This window comes from Erythrolamprus reginae, chromosome 1 (genome assembly GCF_031021105.1).
Source record: "Erythrolamprus reginae isolate rEryReg1 chromosome 1, rEryReg1.hap1, whole genome shotgun sequence".
Lineage (NCBI taxonomy): Eukaryota > Metazoa > Chordata > Lepidosauria > Squamata > Dipsadidae > Erythrolamprus > Erythrolamprus reginae.
Window position 1 is genome coordinate 189,160,870 of NC_091950.1, and position 19,479 is coordinate 189,180,348.

Below are 19,479 nucleotides of genomic sequence, written 5' to 3' on the forward strand. Positions count from 1 at the left end.
GGAGATGAAACCCAACCCGCGTGGGTCCGGATGGGAAGGAGGTGTGGTTACTGTCGCACTGGCTGCTGGGCTGGCCGGCGAGGAAACCTCGGCGTTTAAAGGTAGGAGCCTGAACTGCCGCCGCGGCCTGCCGCCCAAAGAAGCCTGTGGAGGAAGCAAACGCTCCTTCTCACAGGTCGGTTTGGCTGCCCTCCCTCCCTCCGCCCTGCTGCCGTCGTTACCCCGTTTCCCGACCGTTAGGCTTTCGGCCGCTCCGTTTTCACCCTTTTTCCAGGCTGCGGAGTCGGTCGGTTTCCACGTGCGCCGTGACTCCTTGGTGTTCACAGCGGAGGGGGAAACTACATATGAACGAATACGGTCCTATGAGGTCCACGTGAGCGAGATATCCGTAGTGGTAGCGACGGCGAGGGAAACTCGCGGAATTTGGGGGGACGGGGGGTGTTTGCAAAACGGGGAGTTTCCTTAAGGCTGCCACCGCGTTCCCCCGTTCTGTATTCTGGGTGAGTTCGCAGGTTCGCTTTTTTTTTTTTGCCTTGGTCGGGGCCTGTAGTGGACACACAGTGGGCGGAGTGAGTGAGGGAGGGTTGATACTGGACAGGGAAGTCCATTGGAGTTGGGCCGGCTAATAAATTCAAATAACCAATCTCTCTCTCTCTCCCCTATCAATCATCTCTCCGATTGTCTGTCTGTCTATTATCTATCTATCTCTCTGTCTCTGTCTCTCCTATCATCTATCTATCTATCTATCTATCTATCTATCTATCTATCTATCTATCTATCTATCTATCTATCTATCTATCTATCCCTGCTTCCCTCCCTCTCCCTCCCTCCCCTCTCCCCCTCCTTCCCCTCTCCCTCCCTCTCCCTCTCTCCCTCCCTCCCCCTCCCTCCCCTCTCTCCCTCCGTCCCCTTCCTCCCCTCTCTCCCTCCGTCCCCTTCCTCCCCTCTCTCCCTCCGTCCCCTTCCTCCCCCTCCCTCTCCCCCTCCCTCTCTCTCCCCCTCCCTCCCCCCCCCCCTCCCCTGATTTGTATGCCGCCCAATTCCCAAAGGACTGGGTGGCTCACAACCAGCCCCCCCCCAAACAATGTAATAAATTCAATAAATAAATAAATAAATAAATAAATATTAAAACTCCTTAAAAACTCTTCAAGACAATTTAAAACCAACAATTAAAACAGTTAAAAGAAACCATGCATGTCATTAATGGCTGGATCCTGATGGTATTAACTTTGGGGGCTACTGGGGTATGACTCCTGGGGTTCACGAGATCTTCAGGCTTCCTGTGGGGTGATCAAGCTGCGCTAATATACGGAGAGCCGAAGGAGGCGGTGGAATCTCCACGTTGTTGTTTCGGGTTCGATCCTTTGAAGATTTGCAGGTAGCCACAGGATTGTTTGGATTGAGAGTACTGTATTTCTCTCTGGGGAAGAATAAAGTGCAACGTTTTCTTCCTTGGAACCATCGTTTGTGTGTATTCACGAGATTCTCCACAGGAGAGAAGGAGATCTCACCTGGTTTGAACTGTGAGAATGTTGTGCTATTATATCACATGGAGTGTGTAAAGGACAGATTACTCCTGTACTTGAAATGCACATAGTTGTAAGAGAATAGTAGAGTGCCAGCTTCTCTTTAAGTGCTGACTTTTCGCCCTTTTTCAATTTTGAGTAAAATGGAAGCAGTAGCAAGTGTAGAGGGTTTATTACAAATTGAACAGGAGTTAGTAACAGACTTTATCTAACAATGATTCTAAACAGTTGTTCTGTTAAATAGGTTTTCTTAGGGTAACTGGTGGGTACCAAACTTGGAACCTTGAAATAATAATCTTTGCATGTACATGGTCATTATAAAATATTAAGGTGAGATGACTAGTCCATGGCAAATAATGAGCTTAATTAGATACCTTGGAACTGTTGGTTAATCCAGAATTCTTCAACAAGTATGTTAATACACAATTTTATCTAAGATTGGTCATATTTTCAATGTCATTTTAACTTTGGTCAGTAAACAAAATGTTGTAAGTTGAGGGCTACCTGTATAATAGAGATTTTGATCTTAAATTGATTATCTAATATTAAAGTTTCCATTGTATGATTATATATACAGAATGTGTGTGTGTGTGTGTGTGTATATATATATGTTTTTGTAGATTTTCACGGGTACAGGTATGAAGGTCTTGGCATATTTGGTTTTCTTCCTGTGTAGATATTTCTGGCGACGTTTCGATGAGGTCCCACTCGTCATCTTCAGGCTGGTGTTTTGTCCTTGTTCTAAGGCGAACAGGGTGTATATACCAGGGTGATTTGACACAAAAATATGTAACCCTTCCCTGGTACAGAGCTGAAGGGATTGGATACTGTAGCCTAGAGGTTAATTCTCTGCCTTACAAGGCAAAGGTGGCAGGCTCAAATACCAGTGAGGGTATGGCTAGCTGATGAGGCCAAAATAAGGCCGAAATAGGTCTATCCTAGTCTCCCTTAATTTTCAAATTCAGCCAAAACATGTGACACGCACACACACACATGAAAATATATATAAACAAACAAATTTAAAAGTAGGAAAAAAAGACATTAAAAATCTATTGGATTTCTGACTCTCTTAATACATAGAAACATAGAAGACTGACGGCAAAAAAAGACCTCCTGGTCCATCTAGTCTGCCCTTATACTATTTCCTGTATTTTATCTTAGGATGGATCTATGTTTATCCCAGGCATGTTTACATTCAGTTACTGTGGATTTACCGACCACGTCTGCTGGAAGTTTGTTCCAGGGATCTACTACTCTTTCAGTAAAATAATATTTTCTCATGTTGCTTTTGATCTTTCCCCCAACTAACTTCAGATTGTGTCCCCTTGTTCTTGGGTTCACTTTCCTATTAAAAATACTTCCCTCTTGAACCTTATTTAACCCTTTAACATATTTAAATGTTTCGATCATGTCCCCCCTTTTCCTTCTGTCCTCCAGACTATACAGATTGAGTTCATTAAGTCTTTCCTGATACGTTTTATGCTTAAGACCTTCCACCATTCTTGTAGCCCGTCTTTGCCTTTACATTGATTCCTATGGGGAAAATTATTTCGTCTTACGAACTTTTCGACTTATGAACCTCATCAGGGAACGAATTAAGTTTGTAAGACAAGGTATCACTGTACATTTAGCAACTACATACCTTTCCCAAGAGAAGGACCAAAGCACATTTTATTTCAATTGCCACATTGAAATACAGTGATCCCTCTATTATCGCAAGGGTTCCGTTCCAAGACCCCTCGCGATAATCGATTTTTCGCGATGTAGGTTTGTGGAAGTAAAAACACCATCTGCGCATGTGCGCCCTTTTTTCTATGGCCGCGCATGCGTAGATGGTGGAGTTTGTGTTCCCCGCCGCCCACGCAAAGGGGAAACCCGATTCGGCTCCTCGCTGCTGCTGCGCTACCGAGCAGATCAGCTTCTGGGCGGCCGAAGGAACCTTCCCTGGGTCTTCCCGGCCGCCCACGCAAAGGGGAAACCCCGGCTCCTCGCTGATGCCCGCCGCTCGCCCGCCAGCAAGAGGGGGAAGACCCAGGGAAGGTTCCTTCGGCCGCCCAGCAGCTGATCTGCTCGGCGCAGCAGCAGCGAGCAGACGAAGATCGGGGTTTCCCAGCCGCCCACGCAAAGGGGAAACCCCGGCTCCTCGCTGATGCCCCCGCTCGCCCGCCCGCCGCCCGCCAGCAAGAGGGGGAGAGATAGAGAAAGAGAGAGAAGGAAAGAAAGAGATGAGAGAGGGAGGAAGAGAGTGTGAGAGAGGAAGAAGCAAGATAGAGAAAGAGAGAGAGAAAGAAAGATGAGAAAGGAAGGAAGAGAGTGACGTCATCGGGTGGATAAATCGCGATATAGCGTTTCGCGAAGATCGAGATCGCTAAACTTGAGGGATCACTGTAATTCAATTCAATAATTCAACATACATATGATTTGCAATATTTATAGACATTTAGGCCACTCTAAAGGTCAAATTAACAAATGATTATATTTGTCATGTGGCACATTTATTTTTTACCAGTGGGTTCATACTTTCCTGGGTCAGCAAACTGTTTATTCTTGTGTGACAGTGTCTAATTTTATATGCCAAGGCTATTTTTATTTTTAGTTTCGTTTTAATTATTTTTCTTCAATGTGACTGGTTTGAGCAGTGCAGATAGAGTGAAAAATATCTTTCTAAAAGATTAAAGATGTACTAAAAAAGAGGGGTCTTCATGGTTTTAATATGCAATGTTTCTAAATATTGCTTTGATTGCAGGAAGTGAAAATGGCTGAAAACGGAGATAGTGAAAATATGTCTGATTTGGAAAAGAAGGTTTGTCAACAAATTGAGGTATGAATACATCTAGTATGCATATTAAGATAATGTGCAAATGTAAGGCTTTGGATAATGGGGTATATAATCCAATTTGTCCAAAGTACATTAGATTGGGACAGATTGATCTACATTATAGCTAAACTACTATAAGGGCTATCCTATAAATGCATGAACTAATTGATCAGAGGTGACACTCTGAAAAAAGAATTTTCCATTTTAAACAATTGGAATTGGTAATATAGCTCAATTTGTTATTTTCATACTTATTGCCATGTTCAAGTCTTCTAGTAGTGCTTTATAACAATGATGCCCAACCTTAATGGCTTGGCAGCCTGGTGGGGAGGAGAACTGGCCCATGCAAGTGGTGGGCTGATGCCCACTTCTGAACTGGCCGCAGCCTGGGGGATTGAGAACCCCTGCTTTATAATATACAACAATCATTAGGATAACTACTTCATGTCAATGTTTACATTCTAAGAAGAACATGAATTTTTAAGCTAGCTCAGAGTGCCAGTTGTCTAAACCTACTGACGGCAATTGGGACCTGCAACTCTATCACTAAATGGTATGATTGTTAAGTGAAACATTACACGACCGCAACAATATATGACATCAGTTCAGGTAGTGGTCTTTATTTAAATCACTGTGGGTCCTTAAGTGTGACGACATATGTCATATGCAGTGACTTACAAGTTCCTGCTGGCTTCCCCATTGATTTTGCTTGCTAGACATCAGCAGTGACAGGCATAAATGGCAGTCACATGACCATAGGACAAGGCGACCATCACAAATGCTTCCCAGTTGCCAAGTGTCCAAATCATGAGCCTGTAGTAGTTACACCTTAGCGGAAGGGTCATAAGTCTCCTTTTTCAGTGTCGTTGTAACTTTAAATAAGTTCTTAGTAAGGGACAGGCAAAAAGCTTTTGCAGTAAGGGAACTAGAACTGAATAAATGAAGCAATAGAGTGTCATACTTTGGGTTCTGACGCCTGTATTGTTCTTATTTATTTCCACAGTACTACTTTGGTGACCACAATTTACCCCGGGACAAGTTTCTTCAAGAGAAGATCAAATCGGATGATGGCTGGGTGACTTTGGAAACAATAATCAAATTCAATAGGTAATGCTAATAGTGGGCTTATAGTTTTGTAAAGAAAAGAAGAGCTTCCCCTCTTTTATAGGAAACCCATGTTCTAAGCTAGATTTGATTTTAAATCTCTGTGAAAAATAGCACTTTTCATTGTGTCAGTTTTAAGTATTTCATGTTTATTAGTTGCCATAATAATGAAAATTGGCAGTTTTTATTGTGTGTGTGTGGTTCTGCAGTATAATTTGAAATATCTGGCCATATATCTCCTGTGGCTTTTCTCCTTAAAAACAATTATACCTACACAGGGGAACACTTGTTAAAGCAGATTTTTGTTCCAACTTTTTTTTATTGTTGCATAAACATGCCTCACTTTTTTCCCTGCATGGAATGAGGGCATTTATTAAGAATTCTGTTTTATTTCAGTACAGTGCGATATTTCAAGACATAAAAATATACTCAGTGGGTTTTTACATGGCATAGAAAAATGTTTACATTTGATATATTTCTCATATGTCTATAATGATACTTATAGAAGTTTGTTTAAATCTCAAAAGTTGTATGTACTTTCATTGCTTAAGATAAAAATGTAAGTTTTTACTTCTGTGCTTTCGATATTAAAGTAAGCCTATTTAAGGAAACTGATGGAGGCAGCAGGTGGCTTTCTGGAACAATTTGAAGTATGATATAGAAGGAAAAGTGAATGGTATAATTCTGGGAAAGTTGATGGTAATAGAAAAGATGCAACAAAATGTCAATCCATTAGTTCCTTTTAAACTGGATTTCTATCAAATATTGTAGTTTAATTTAAATTTGTGATTTGTTTACACCATGGACACATAAATTAGAAGCTATAAACAGACTGCTCAGATAAAACAACCCTTGGGGTGAATAGATTGTGGACTTTAGGAGGAGGAGGGTAGAGAGCAGATCTCCTGATGCTCACGAAGTGGTCACTATCCTGAGTCTGTGTCAATTCCCATGAGGGACGTTTTATGGGCAGGACAAGTAAGTCCAGACTAGGGATAAGAATCAGTAGGTTGGCTGATGTTACGAACTCTGGAGCTTATATTGTCCTCCTGTGGGAGCCTGGATCTCCTCCCAGAATTTGGCAGAAGCTGTATACTGCTGTCGTGAAAGACACATGCAAATGTGATTTGAAACACACACATCCCCGAGAAATATTTATATTTTAAAATAATTGAAGAGAGTGAGAAATAGTTAAAAGCTAATATTATTCTTTCAGGACCTTGCCATCCAGGAAGCTAAGATATTTTTGTAAGATTGCTGGAATATACTGCTGAAAAAGTTGTGAGGGGGAGGGTAGTACTATTCCATTTTCCCACCTACCCTCATTGAGAGGATTAATTGCAGAGACTGCATGCATTTCATTTAAATGTCAGCAGATGTGTGACTGTCACAAGACACTTGACTGAGGCAGCCAAAATAATAAAAACGACTTCTTTATCTTCCCTTTTGTAGGCTGAATCGTCTTACGAAAGATTTTGATGTAATAGTTGAGGCATTAAAGAAATCAAAGTCTGAACTTATGGAAGTTAGTGAAGATAAGACTAAAATCCGAAGATCTCCAGAAAAACCGTTGCCTGAAGTTACCGAACAATATAAGAATGCAATTAAAAGCAGATCTATATATATTGTAAGTGGATTGGTGGTGCTAGAGTATTGTGGATTTCAAGTTTGATATGATTGACTCTGCCTTTTCCATCAGGGTTTTCTGTTTATGGGCCCCAAGAACCTGCAAGTAGTTGATGTGTGGTAAAACACCCTATAAATTGATAATATACGCCTTTGCTTTTTCAGTAACTCGCATGACTCCTGATAACTTACTTCATATCACAAAGCAGTCCTATATTTCAGCAAAGGATGTTTATAATTACTACAGGCGTCATAATCTAAAATCACTGAAAAGAAATTCTTATTTTTCTGGTCTTCTCTATTATGTATTAGATAAATGATTCAAATTGTTTAGTTTGATGTATGTATATTTAGATACATACCTGTATTGGTGTTCATTGCAGGATAAGTATGTAAAGCAGAAAAGGAGTGAGGGCTTATGGCATAACATAAGAAAAGGAAACAGCTAATTTTTTTTTTGCAGACCCTATTCACTGTATCTCTTTCTATACCTTTCTGTTTTAATGTATCTCTGCTTTCCCTTTCATACTCTACTAAACAAATAATTCCCTCAACACTGTCAGACTTTCTACTAAATCTGCACTTCTATTCTACTAGTTTTTCTCATCATTCCTATCACCCATTTCCTCCCATGTTGACTGTATGACTGTAACTTGTTGCTTATATCCTAAGATTTTTATTAATATTGCTTCCTCATTGCTTATTGACCTCTATGACAATCATTACGTGTCGTACCACATGATTCTTGACAAATGTATATTTTATTTTATGTACGCTGAGAGCATATGCACCAAGACAAATTCCTTGTGTGTCCAATCACACTTGGCCAATAAAATTCTATTCTATTCTATACTATACACTGATTTATATATTTACTATTATTTTTTAAACCTCAACTTATTTTTTTCTGAGGATTTCATCAATTCTAATCATTCTTTCTTAGTCTTCCCTTTCCTCGTGACCACTTCCTATTCCATCTGCTTGTTTGGTTGGATTTTGAGCTTCTTTCATTTTCTCCAGCTGAGCAAAGTACCTCAAACTATTTTTGTATTCATTCTGCATTCTTTCATTCACCCAACATTAATCTTTGACCTTATTTAAGCACCCCATTTCTCCCATATTCAACTTTTATGTTTCTCTTACCATAACCAACCCCCATCCTTTTAGAAAGTGGTAAGAAGCATGTTGTTAAAAATAACCATTTTCACTTCTTGACATAGGTACCATAGTACCCTTTCATCATTACTTGCTTGAGTTAAAAATTTTCAGCCCATTTCCCCATCTTTAAGAAAGATGCACCTTCTAGTACAGCAGCCCCCAATTTTTTGGCACTAGAGACAAGTTCCATGGAGAGAGGTTTTTCTGTGGACCGGTTTTGCTTGCTGCCTGCATCCCGTGTATAGAGCTTTGCTTGTTTGTGTGAAGCAGTTTCTGGCATGCCATGGCCTGATGCCAGTCCACAGACCAGGGGTTGGGGACCACTGTTGTAGTAAAATACATACAATATTTTTTTGGTCTAACTTGCAGCCCTTCCATTTTCCCTATCAAGAAGACCTTTCTTGGTCTTCAGTATACTATCATTGTTGAAAATTTTATTTTTCCAAACCGTGAGTTTTATTTAAATCTGAAGCCTTTGCTGAAAGTTGTATGGTTTCTGCTCTGATTTATTTATTTAAATACAAACTCAGTAATTGATTATGGAGAACAAACCACATTAAAAGCACTTATTGCTTCCATATAATATTGGAACTTTTTTTTTTGCAGTGCACAGATCTGTAAAACACTGAACTTAAATATGAGATTTAAACGTTTATTTTTCAGAAAGGTTTTCCATTAGATGCAACTTTAGATGATATCAAAGAATGGCTGGAAAGTAAAGGCAAAGTTGAAAACATTCAGATGAGGAGAACACTCCAGAAAACATTTAAGGTAATAACCTTCGAACAGAATTCTGTTAACTCTAAATTTTGTAAGGTTGTATCGGATCCCAAGATGAGATTCAGTTCTACTTTTCCTTAATCCAGGGATCCATCTTTGCAGTATTTGATACTGTTGAATCTGCCAAGGAGTTCGTTGGGACAGCAAACCAAAGATATAAGGACACAGAGTTGACTGTGCTCTTTAAGTAAGTATCATTTCAGTTCTGCATTTGGATTTCGACATGAGCTTCATGTAAGTGTTCAAATTTTTGTGTGTGTGTGGGAGCTACTTTTTGTCTTCAAGGCTTGTTTTTAAAATCTTGCTATTTTTATTATTTTACAGTGTTATTGCATGGGATTTTCCTTCCCACAATTAGCTAGAGTTTTTTCCTTGCATCAGAAGATGACACAGGGATTTTGATTCCATAGTGTTCCAGCACTTTCTGCTTATTTATTTTATTTTATAAAAATAAAAGAAAATAATAATAGATAATATTAAATTAATAAAAGATTGACTTGTGGGGACTTATTTTGAAGAAGGAAATATAGTTTTGACCTGAAGATATAAAGACGAAGACCTTGATTTTTGGGGAAGGGGATTTAGAGTATACAATGGGTGCCATGCATTTCTACAAAGTTTAAAGAAGATATTTTGTCTCTGAACCTCCTTTCTTTCCACCAAGTATACGTAAACATATGTGTTGTGGGGACTTATTTTGAAGAAGGAAATATAGTTTTGACCTGAAGATATAAAGACGAAGAGCTTGATTTTGGGGAAGGGGATTTAGAGTATACAATGGAGTATGCTAGTAAACAAGAGTATGCTAGTAAACAGAGTCCATCATTTTATACAGTGAGGTTGGCTTCCTTTTCTTTTTCTTTGGAAGAACCTATTGAAGACATGGGTTGGGGATATCTATCGCTGAAGAAACTTCTTGCATGAGAAGCAAAAGTCTTCGAGGCATAAAGTTGAGTTGCCTCTTGAAAAAGCACCTTTGGGATTTATTGAGTACTTTCTTGTTTTATTTGCAGGTTAAGATTGGTCTGTCAATAGCAATTGGCACCAATTGCCAACTAAACTAAGATTGGGTATTAATGCTGATTAATGTTTTAAAATTGTAGCCTGAAGATTTCATAGTACTTCAGTACTTTTCAGTAGTAATCCCAAATGCATATGCTTAACTAGATTTATATTCTGTGCAGGGAAGATTACTTTGCCAAAAAGAACGATGAGAAGAAAAAGAATAAACTGGAAGCAAAAGCAAAGGCTAAACTGTGAGTGGCAGTGTCAATTTTGAAATTTAGTCTCAGCTTTTGTGGCCGAGTTTTGTTATCTGACTTTTCCTTCTTTTTATAACAGGGAGAAGGAAGAGAAACAGAAAAATGCTGAAGAAGCTGAAATGGTACATTCCCTTTGATTTCACTGATTGTATGGTCCATTCTGATGGTGGCTATATTTGAGACTACAGTGGTAAAATAAAGAGGAAATTGCTTAGACTAATCTCAATCTGATTTCCTGAAACTAAGGGAAATGGGAAAACTTTTGATGGATATTTCAAATCAACAGCCTTTAATGGTTATGTGTTTACCAGGCTCAATTCTAAAACATATACCCCGGAGGAGGTATCCAATACAATTCTCCCAATAAAGTAAAATTCCTTGATAGACATGAACCTTGATAGATATTGTTTTCTTTTAGAAATAAACCCCAAAAGGCTTTTTACTGGGTTTAGGATGATTCTAATGAAGTATATGAAAAGAAGGATGGCTCACTCATTCTGTGAAAATGGCCGTCCTGACAAAGGCAATCAAATCACATGCAAAGGCTCCTAGAATGTATGTGGTTATATGAATAAGACTGTTTCCCCCAATTTAGCACCCAGAAACTCTGTTGAGCTACATTGTCCATGTTGTATAACTAGTATGTTGCATCAGACAAGTGTTTTGGTGTAATTTATCTGAAAAATTCCAGCTTGGGAAGGCTGAAGACAACCTTTTACTTCTTCAGACTTGAAAGACACTGAAGGCAGAAAGCTCTATTCCCCGAGAACTAGCAAACTGCAAAACGTGTTCATTTTCATTTGTACCTTATTGTGATTTTGACTAATAGCCATACCTTGTGCTAAACAAACCCACCAATTCTGCTCCCAGACTGCCAGAATCTTAGAATATAAGATGATGATGTAAAATATTTTTTTCCAGTCTTTTAGTGCAATGGTTCCTAAGGTTAGCTCTTTAAATGTTGTGGGTCTTCAACTCATATCATTATCAAAGATGATCATCGGGACTTTACTCTTTAACAGTTGGAGATCCAATGTTAAGAAATAAATCTTCAGACAGAGGAATGTTTCATATAAGCTATTAAATGAGCTGCGGTAGCATGGTGGTTAGAATGCAATACTGCAGGCTACTTCCAGCTGCCTGCAATTGGCAGTTCGGGTCTCACCGGCTCAAGGTTGACTCAGCTTTCCATCTTTCTGTGGTCAGTAAAATGAGGACCCAGATTGTTGGGGGGAAATATTCTGTTGCTATAAACTGCTTGGAGAGAGGGCTGTAAAAGCACTTAAGTGTTATATAAGTCTAAGTGCTATTGCTAAATATTCATGGGATGAATACAATGTTACTTCAGTGGATATTCCGCATACAGTATTTTGTTTTCATTATCAAGCAAGGACGAAGCACATCGCCTAGAAAAAATAGCTGTGTTCAATCAAACTTACAGGCAATGGGAATATTCAGAAAAGCACTATAGAACAAACCAGGATTGTTCCAACTACCTTCTATGGGAATTGGGGTGTGGAATGTCTGGAGAATCAGCTCTATGAGAATATATTTCCATGCGCCTCCAGGTCACTTTCCCACTAGGTAGGACAGTAGATCCCTATTATTCATCTCACTTGGTAGGGAACCCTTGTATCAAATTTGGATACCACCCATCTACTATCTTAACAGGCAGTTTATAGATAACATATAAAGGAAACAGTTTAAAAAAAGAATTATTGGTAAAAAGGTGTGAAAAATAAGAGCAAAATTTAAAAGACAATTTTAAAAATGGTGAGAGCAGCCTCAAGCTGCCAGCCGACCCCAGGGTTGTGTGCCACTCTTCGATTCCTATGCCATTTGGCAAAGCCGGGGTTTTACATTCTTCCAGCAAGCTGAAACAGTGGGAGCCAACTTTACCTCAAGAGAGCAAGATATTCTATAGGATGAGAACAACAGCACTTTTCCTAGCTCCCAGCAATCAACATTCTTTAACACAAGGGGTCTGTAACATAACACTCCCTGCCTGATTGGGTGAGAGAGGTCAGTGTAACTGGGACAAGATGGCTCCTTCTATTGGATACATCTTTATTGATGAAATGATGGAAAGATATGTCCGAAGTCCAGTAAAGTCTGAAACCCAATAAATCATCTAGGACATAAATAAGTATCTTACACATTCTCTCCTTTTTTGTATTCAAAAGAAATACCTGGCAGAGAAACAGGGATGCCTGCTGAAGTTTTTTGGTGACTTGGAAGATCAAACTTGTCGAGAAGACCTCCATGCTGTTTTTACAAATCATGGTGAAATCAAGTGGATAGACTTTGTCAGGGGTGCAAAAGAGGTCAGAAGAGTTACTCTGATAAATGATGAAATGTTAAGCAGAGAGATGGCACTTTTTTTTCAGGGCTAAATATGCATAATTTGAAGCAAGAACCTACAAATTCTTTTATTATTGTTCATCTCTTAAATTTAATGGTAAAGATGCACCTTAGTTTTGTGGGAGAAAAAGAAGGGGGAAAAATTCTGCCAGCAATTTGCCTCCCAGCAAACAGTACAGATGATATACACTGTTTGCTATGCATTTAGTTTTGGGGGAGGAAAACAAGAAAAAAAGGCCTCTGCCTGCCAACAATTTGCCAAACAGCAAACAGCACATGATACACTGTTTGCTGTGTATTTTTGTGCATCTGTACCTGATTCATAGAAATAGCAAAGAAATTGAGAAATGTGCAAGAATTTGAGAAATGTGTATTATGGCAGTATATTAATGCCAGAAAGTTTTTAAAATGTAACCACACTTAACTCCTCCCAATTATTTAAATAGATCTATTGTAAACATGACTAAGTCAGGGTTTAATTCAACTGCCTTATCTTAATACTAACACAGGACACTTACATTTCAGATTATACTTGTACGGATGCTATTAAAATTGATGTGGCTTTCTGGAAGTATAGTTATTCTCTGCTATTTAAAAGACAATACAATAGAACTGGGCCTCTTCAGAGCAAACATTTATTTTAAAAAGCTTCACTTGTTAAGTTGTCTAGATCAATAATAAAGCAGTATTTAAAAAATTACTCATTTGAACATTCTATAGACATTTATAGTTTTATTGACTTACCTCCTTGCATACAGTTTCAGCAGTCTGATTAGCACACAAAAATAAAATTCTACCTCTGTGCCAGCAATTTCCCTCCCTTAGAGCTAGTTTCTTTTCAGTTTCAGCAGTGGTCTGTCTCCAGCCACAATCAGCTGCTGGTTGGGAGGCTGATCATTTGCTTCTGCTAATCAGCTCTGCTATTTGCTGTAAGGAGGTAAATTGATGGGAAGCAGAGGCCAAATAGTGGGGGTGATTGGATGGACTACACTCACATCCAAGTTTCCACTCTCTTTGAGAGTTAAAAGGTACGTCTTATACTCTGAAAAATGTGGTATTTTTAAAAACTATTCACTAAGGAAACAATTCCTAGCAATACTGCTGAACGCAGATGACATTCTTGCTTGCTAAATAATGATGGCTTTGAAAATTCTAGATCCTAGATAAGTTGCTCACTGCAGTAATTTGTTCCCTGCTGATATATTCCTTGATGCCTAATTTCCTTTTGTAGTCAGAGAGTCAAGTATCTCAAGGACTAGGGAGAAATGTTCAGATTGTATGTTGCTTTCTGTAGGTTCTGCTTTCTGCATTTGTCAAAGAATATCCTAAGACAGTTATCTGTGCCCTAAATGAGTCACAGTATATACATATTGAGTTCCATAGAGTAAGATGAAGCTTCTAATTCCCAGTCACTGTTGCTTCAAGCTATAAATCTCTAGGAAGATGCTATTTTCTGGCTGATGGCTGGAAGCAACCACATAGGGGTTCAGAACTATCCTTTGCCCAGGAAATTGTCCATTGCAAATATCGCATTGTGAGGATGAAAATGGCTGGATGATGCCTGCAGTGATTCAAATTATATTTCTCTATACAGGGTATCATTCTGTTCAAGAGCAGTGCCAAAGGTGCGCTGGATAAAGCCAAAGAAGCTAATAATGGGAAATTACAGTTGCGAGAGAAAGATGTCACGTGGGAAGTTCTCGAAGGAGATGTGGCCAAAGAAGCACTGAGGAAAATCATGGAGAGCCAGCAGGAGTTGTTAAACAAAAAAAGAGGAAAAGGTGATTTGTTCCTTTAAGGCAGTGGTTCTCAGCCTTTTTAATGCCGCGACCCCTTAATACAGCTCCTCATGTGGTGGAGACCCCCCAACCATAAGTCTAGTGTCAATTCTCCCAAGAGCTTTAAGCTGATTGGCAGGAAGGTCAGAGGGACACCCCTGATTGGTCGGATTGTAAAAATATGTTCCAAGGTGCCAGAATAGAAGCTTTAGTTCCTAGCACCATGGGAAATTTGTCTTTTCCCATGGTCTTAGGCGACCCCTGTGAAATGGTTGTACGACCCCCAAAGGGGTCCCAACCCCTAGGTTGAGAACCACTGCTTTAAGGCATTTATTTATCATTTAATCTTTACTGTAAGTTATACTTACATTGTTGAAATGGACTGTTTTCTTCTGAGAGGAGTTCTGATCTAGCAAGCCCATCTTTGTGTGTTAGAAAGAAGGCTCCATTTGTCTTCAGTAGCTCTGAAAAGGACCAGATTTATATGCATACAGAATAAACCATGAGAGCAGTCTGCCCACAGTGGTGACAAAGAAAGGAAGGAGAGTCCTCTAGAAGACCAACTGTTATTGGGCTGAGGGAAAAATTGGTAATGGTGATGATCTGAACTCTATAACCCAACCAAAGTCCTTGCTTTTGAGTAGCCTGACTTTGTAGCACTGAAGGAGGTAATCCTTGACCAGCAAACCAATTTTTAATACTATATGGAGACATTAAAAAGCCTCTGGATGGCTTTTGCTTTTAAATACCTATTCCTTTAAAAATGGATAAACATTTCAGATATAGCTTTCTGGTGATATCATCAATTGGCCCACAATTTTTTTTCCTTAAAAATATCCTCTGCCCAAAAGATGTAGAATATCAAATTCTTGGCAATATTCTTATGCAGGAAATAACTGCAGAATTTCTTGCATATACTAAATTATTAGGACAACCAATTCCCATTTTTTAAAAAGAGCAGCCATATTCTCCAATCATTGAAAATTAGTTACTTTTTTCATTACATTTTTCATTACAGAGAGATTTTTGTGTGTGTTTGTGAGTCTGGATTTGTTTCAAGGTTCCTTCCATTTTCAGATACATAGTTGATTTTGTTCATGTTCTTCAGTTGACCCAAAAAAGATCTTGGAACAATTATAATTTACATCTAGACCTCAGGATGTGACTGTAACCACTTTTTGTGATTTCTAGAAAAGTCTTTTGTTACCAGTCCATGATAGCAATCAAAAATATTTGATTGAAATATATACCTCTGTTTTCACACATCACCCAGAAAGTGGGGTTATCCTATAAAACCTCTTCTATAAATCTAATGGTTTAATGGTTTCAAGACCAGCCATTGTTTTTTTTAAGGAAATGAAGTAAATCTGAATAATTGACTAATGTCTTAGGTATCAGTAATCTTAATAGTTCTACATTGGTTCAGATGATATTAGATCTCAAAAATTATCTAGCTGTTAATAATCAAGGCATAGTTCCTTTCTAACAGAATAGCCTCGCTGAAACGAAGTCTAAATCTTTCCAGAACTTTTAAAAAGCTCTACCACCAAATGTCCTTACCTGCATAGTGCACTCTTGCATAGATCTTTGGAAGGTTAATTACAGGATGGAAGGCGTCAAAAACACTCAGACATTCTAAGCTTCGGCTGATGTCGAAAACTGAAATAAAATACTTTTTTTTTTAAAAAAAGGAGGCACTCACCCTTCTTCCTAGTTGGCTTTCCTCCACTCCTTTAAGATACACAACTCTACTATTTAGTCTTCTAAGTCCTCTCCTTCTTACAAAGATAATCCTTTAAAAACCATTTTGTTAGTAGAATGCCTAGAGAAGAAGGGTAAACTTCATTGATAATCCCAGTATCTTGCTAATAGTGCTCTGCATTTCACCAGCTGTAACAATTAGAAATATACAAATCTTAAGAAGAAAAATTCTGTAACTAACCTATGCCAGATAGTGCACGTTCTTCATTGCCATAATATAGGAAAACATGTTTAATATCTTCTTAATATCAATTTATTGCTATCAGAGCAGCAGCTATCTCAGTAGTCAGATTAACAAATGAACTGATTATTAGAAGAGTCATTGTATTTACTAGGAATTGTACACACTAGAGAAGAGCTTCCATGCATCTTGAATAATGCACAAAGAGAAAACAAATGAGAGCCAACCTATCTGCGTTATTTCCATACACCAGATCACAGACAATAATAATTTGTAATTCATAGAAAGCATCCGTGTTCATTATTCATGTATATCTGGAAATCACTAAATCATTTTTCCATTGTGCACTGTGAGCACTCCTTTTAATATAAGAGATACTAAGGGACAACTCTCTACATTTAGTTAATGTGGATATAGGCTGTATTGGCTGGGAATTATGGAAACAGTAGTTTTACCTTTGGTCCAAATTGAGGAGGGCTATTTTATAAGATTGTCTTCCCTCTTATTGTGAAGAATAAATTTCTACAAGTGCAAATATCTTATTTCTGTACATACCCTTTTTTGCCAGGTCGCAAAGGCAAAGGTAAAGGTGGCAAGGGAGCACAAGACACACAAGACAAAAAAGTGAAATTCCAAGGCAAGAAAACAAAATTTGAAAGTGAAGATGAAGAGGAGGGTGAGGATGCAAATATCACAGGTGATGTATTTTTGTGGAACAAGATACCAAAACGTACAGGCTATGATGGTGGGCTATTAAGTTATTGTCGAAGCTTCTGTGTTAATCTTAGATGTTTAGAAGTTTATTCCCCAAAACAGAATTCTGTAAGCTATTGAAAACTTGCCAGTTGAAACTGTTTATAATATTCAGAACCATTATTTTAGGTCTGCCACAAATCTTTTTGGAGATTACATGTTCTGCGTAAATGATGAAAGCTGGGTTTCACATCCATGGGTAGATTCCCCACACATAGCATAAGATAGGAATGTCTATTCCTTAGTGGTTCTCTCCAATTTGTTAATGTAAGCAGTTTTGTAATCTGTTCTGAGAAAGAGACCAAATTAAATGACTGTGGGGTCATTTAATATATAATACAATATAAACCAGCTTGCCACTACTTGACTTATTACTGTAGGGTCTGATTGTGATTGTTGTGGCCCACTATGATTGAAAACTCAATTTTACAGAGTCAGCAAGTCCCAAGAAAAGACCACTTGAAGACGACAAGCAAGAAGAGCCAGCTGCCAAACAGCTAAAAACAGAAAATGGTTCTGGAATTCAGTTGTAATACTTCAAAAACCATTTAATGCTATTTGTATTATTTTAATACACTCTTAAGTCATTCCTCCATCCATCTTTTTTTCCTCACAAGAGAATCTGATAAAATCTACTTCGATGTCTACCTGTAAGACAAAAAAGAAAATTACATTTTGAGATTCTTTCTTGGAAAAGTGGCTAATTTAACATGCAGGTTTTTTATAATAAATATCTGATGAGTGAGCCTATAATTAGGTTGAAAGAAAAGGCTGAAGACTCAGAACTATATCCTAATATCTGTTATGTACAAAACTTCTTGATTAGCGTTTATGAAATAAGTATCAGTGTCTTGTGTATTCACATATTTTGAATCTTTGTGTTCAGTTCCAGATGTATCAAATTGTAATGCTACCTTTTAGTTTATTGGAAGGAAAAAAATCTATAAATAAAATAAAGCAACTATGTAGAGTTATCATGAGCACCTAACTCCAATTTTGTACTTGTCTTCAGTGTTGCACTAGAATTTTCTCAAAATATATTTTTCTTTGTATGACAATGACAAAGTGTCTACGCCAATAAACATGTTGCTTTAGGTTTTAGTGCAAAGGTGTCTAAATGTAGCTTCTGCTCTTCATACATCTCTTAATACATAAAAACAATCCTTAAAAATCTACTTTATTATATATGCAGTGGTTGAAAAAAGAAAGTATGAATTGATCTACAGGTTAAAAACACATGGTTCCCAATTAGCAATCTCAGTAGGTAGCTAGAAAAATAAACTAAGAATATCTGTAAAGAAAGTTTACATTATGTGATTACATTATGTGATGAAGGAACAAGGGAATTGATCTAGTAAAGCCAATCATGAATACATCCTGCCCATAACAACTTTTATTTTAGAGACCCTAAAAGATAGTATCGTAATGTATTCTGAACAAAAGATATTCATTGTTTCTATGCTTCTCTACATGTGGAAAATCTCAGTTTTAATTTCTAACTTGCACCTTCCACAAGTAAATGTGCTAATCTGAGAATTTATTATAATTGTGATCCTTCTTCAATTTGTGGGCTGAAGTTGAACTAACTAGATCCATATTATTCCTGTTCTTCTTCCCAACATAAGGCCTTTTAATTTGAAGATGAAATGAATTTGGGGTTTCTCCAGATGCTCAGTTTATACCTGTCTGCAAATACTTAATATGTAGCTTTTTTCCCCTGTGATCACACAGTTGCTTTGTATAAGATCCCAACAAAATGTGAGTTTGACTTAAGGAGTTTCAGACATGTGCTAAATGTGTGTTTCTGCATATTCCAAAGTATCTTTTTTACTTTATGTACTAAAATCCTGCAGAATTTTACACCCTATTTATGTGAACTGGTCTGGTACAGTCTAACTTAAATGAGTAACGCCATATTCTTTCAAGAGTGAATGCCTATGCAAATAAAACATAATACTGCATTCTAATAATTTTGCTACCCATATGGATTGGCAGTGATTTTACAACATGATGCTCCTAGTAATTGTTATTACGCACTCCAGCTTTGCATTCCTTTTATGAGGTTAGTATTGCTGGTTTTATTATTTCTGATAAAACACCATGATAACATCCAATCTTTTCTGAGTAGGGATTCTCACTTGTAAGTTTTCCTTATCTATCTTGCAACACATCAACCTGTCACCGAAAGATTAGGAGCCACACATTTGATTGCATCAGCAAGAGAAGAATGTATAGTAAAATAGGTTCCATATTGTTGACTAGAATAAGGGACTCCAATGGCTCTTTTTTTGTTAGATCTTCAATTTTGTTTTCGCTACTAGATTATATATATGTACCTAGAAACATAGTTCAAACATTTTTGTCTTCTATG

General features: G+C 38.0%; 2 protein-coding genes across 6 annotated transcripts in view; one reads left to right on the forward strand and one right to left on the reverse strand.

Moving 5' to 3' along the window:
* Positions 1-18,096, forward strand: SSB (small RNA binding exonuclease protection factor La). Of its 3 annotated transcripts, none has more exons than XM_070731713.1 (12): positions 1-101; positions 4,273-4,347; positions 5,348-5,451; positions 6,901-7,075; positions 8,896-9,003; positions 9,099-9,199; positions 10,197-10,268; positions 10,354-10,396; positions 12,458-12,598; positions 14,230-14,416; positions 16,924-17,052; positions 17,541-18,096. In XM_070731713.1, the coding sequence occupies exons 2-12, from the start codon at positions 4,282-4,284 to the stop codon at positions 17,639-17,641; spliced, it is 1,227 nt and encodes a 408-aa protein (XP_070587814.1). In that variant the 5' UTR covers positions 1-101; positions 4,273-4,281; the 3' UTR covers positions 17,642-18,096. The 3 variants fall into 3 exon arrangements, with proteins under 3 accessions (XP_070587814.1, XP_070587812.1, XP_070587815.1); XM_070731711.1 differs by having other exon boundaries at positions 26-175; XM_070731714.1 differs by having other exon boundaries at positions 91-500.
* Positions 17,631-19,479, reverse strand: part of METTL5 (methyltransferase 5, N6-adenosine) — a 16,068-nt gene continuing 14,219 nt past the window's right edge. For all 3 annotated transcript variants that reach the window (XM_070731717.1, XM_070731715.1, XM_070731716.1), the window contains exon 8: positions 17,631-17,756. In XM_070731717.1, the coding sequence (XP_070587818.1) occupies positions 17,688-17,756 (69 nt within the window). In that variant the 3' untranslated portion in view covers positions 17,631-17,687. The remainder of the gene's footprint in view (positions 17,757-19,479) is intronic.

Bases quoted from the DNA above. Each gene is read 5' to 3' on its own strand.
- SSB (XM_070731713.1), top strand. From the start codon at position 4,282: ATGGCTGAAAACGGAGATAGTGAAAATATGTCTGATTTGGAAAAGAAG. The intron at 9,200-10,196 runs GTAAGTATCATT...TATTCTGTGCAG, and splicing joins GAGTTGACTGTGCTCTTTAA to GGAAGATTACTTTGCCAAAA. The intron at 10,269-10,353 runs GTGAGTGGCAGT...TTTTTATAACAG, and splicing joins GCAAAAGCAAAGGCTAAACT to GGAGAAGGAAGAGAAACAGA.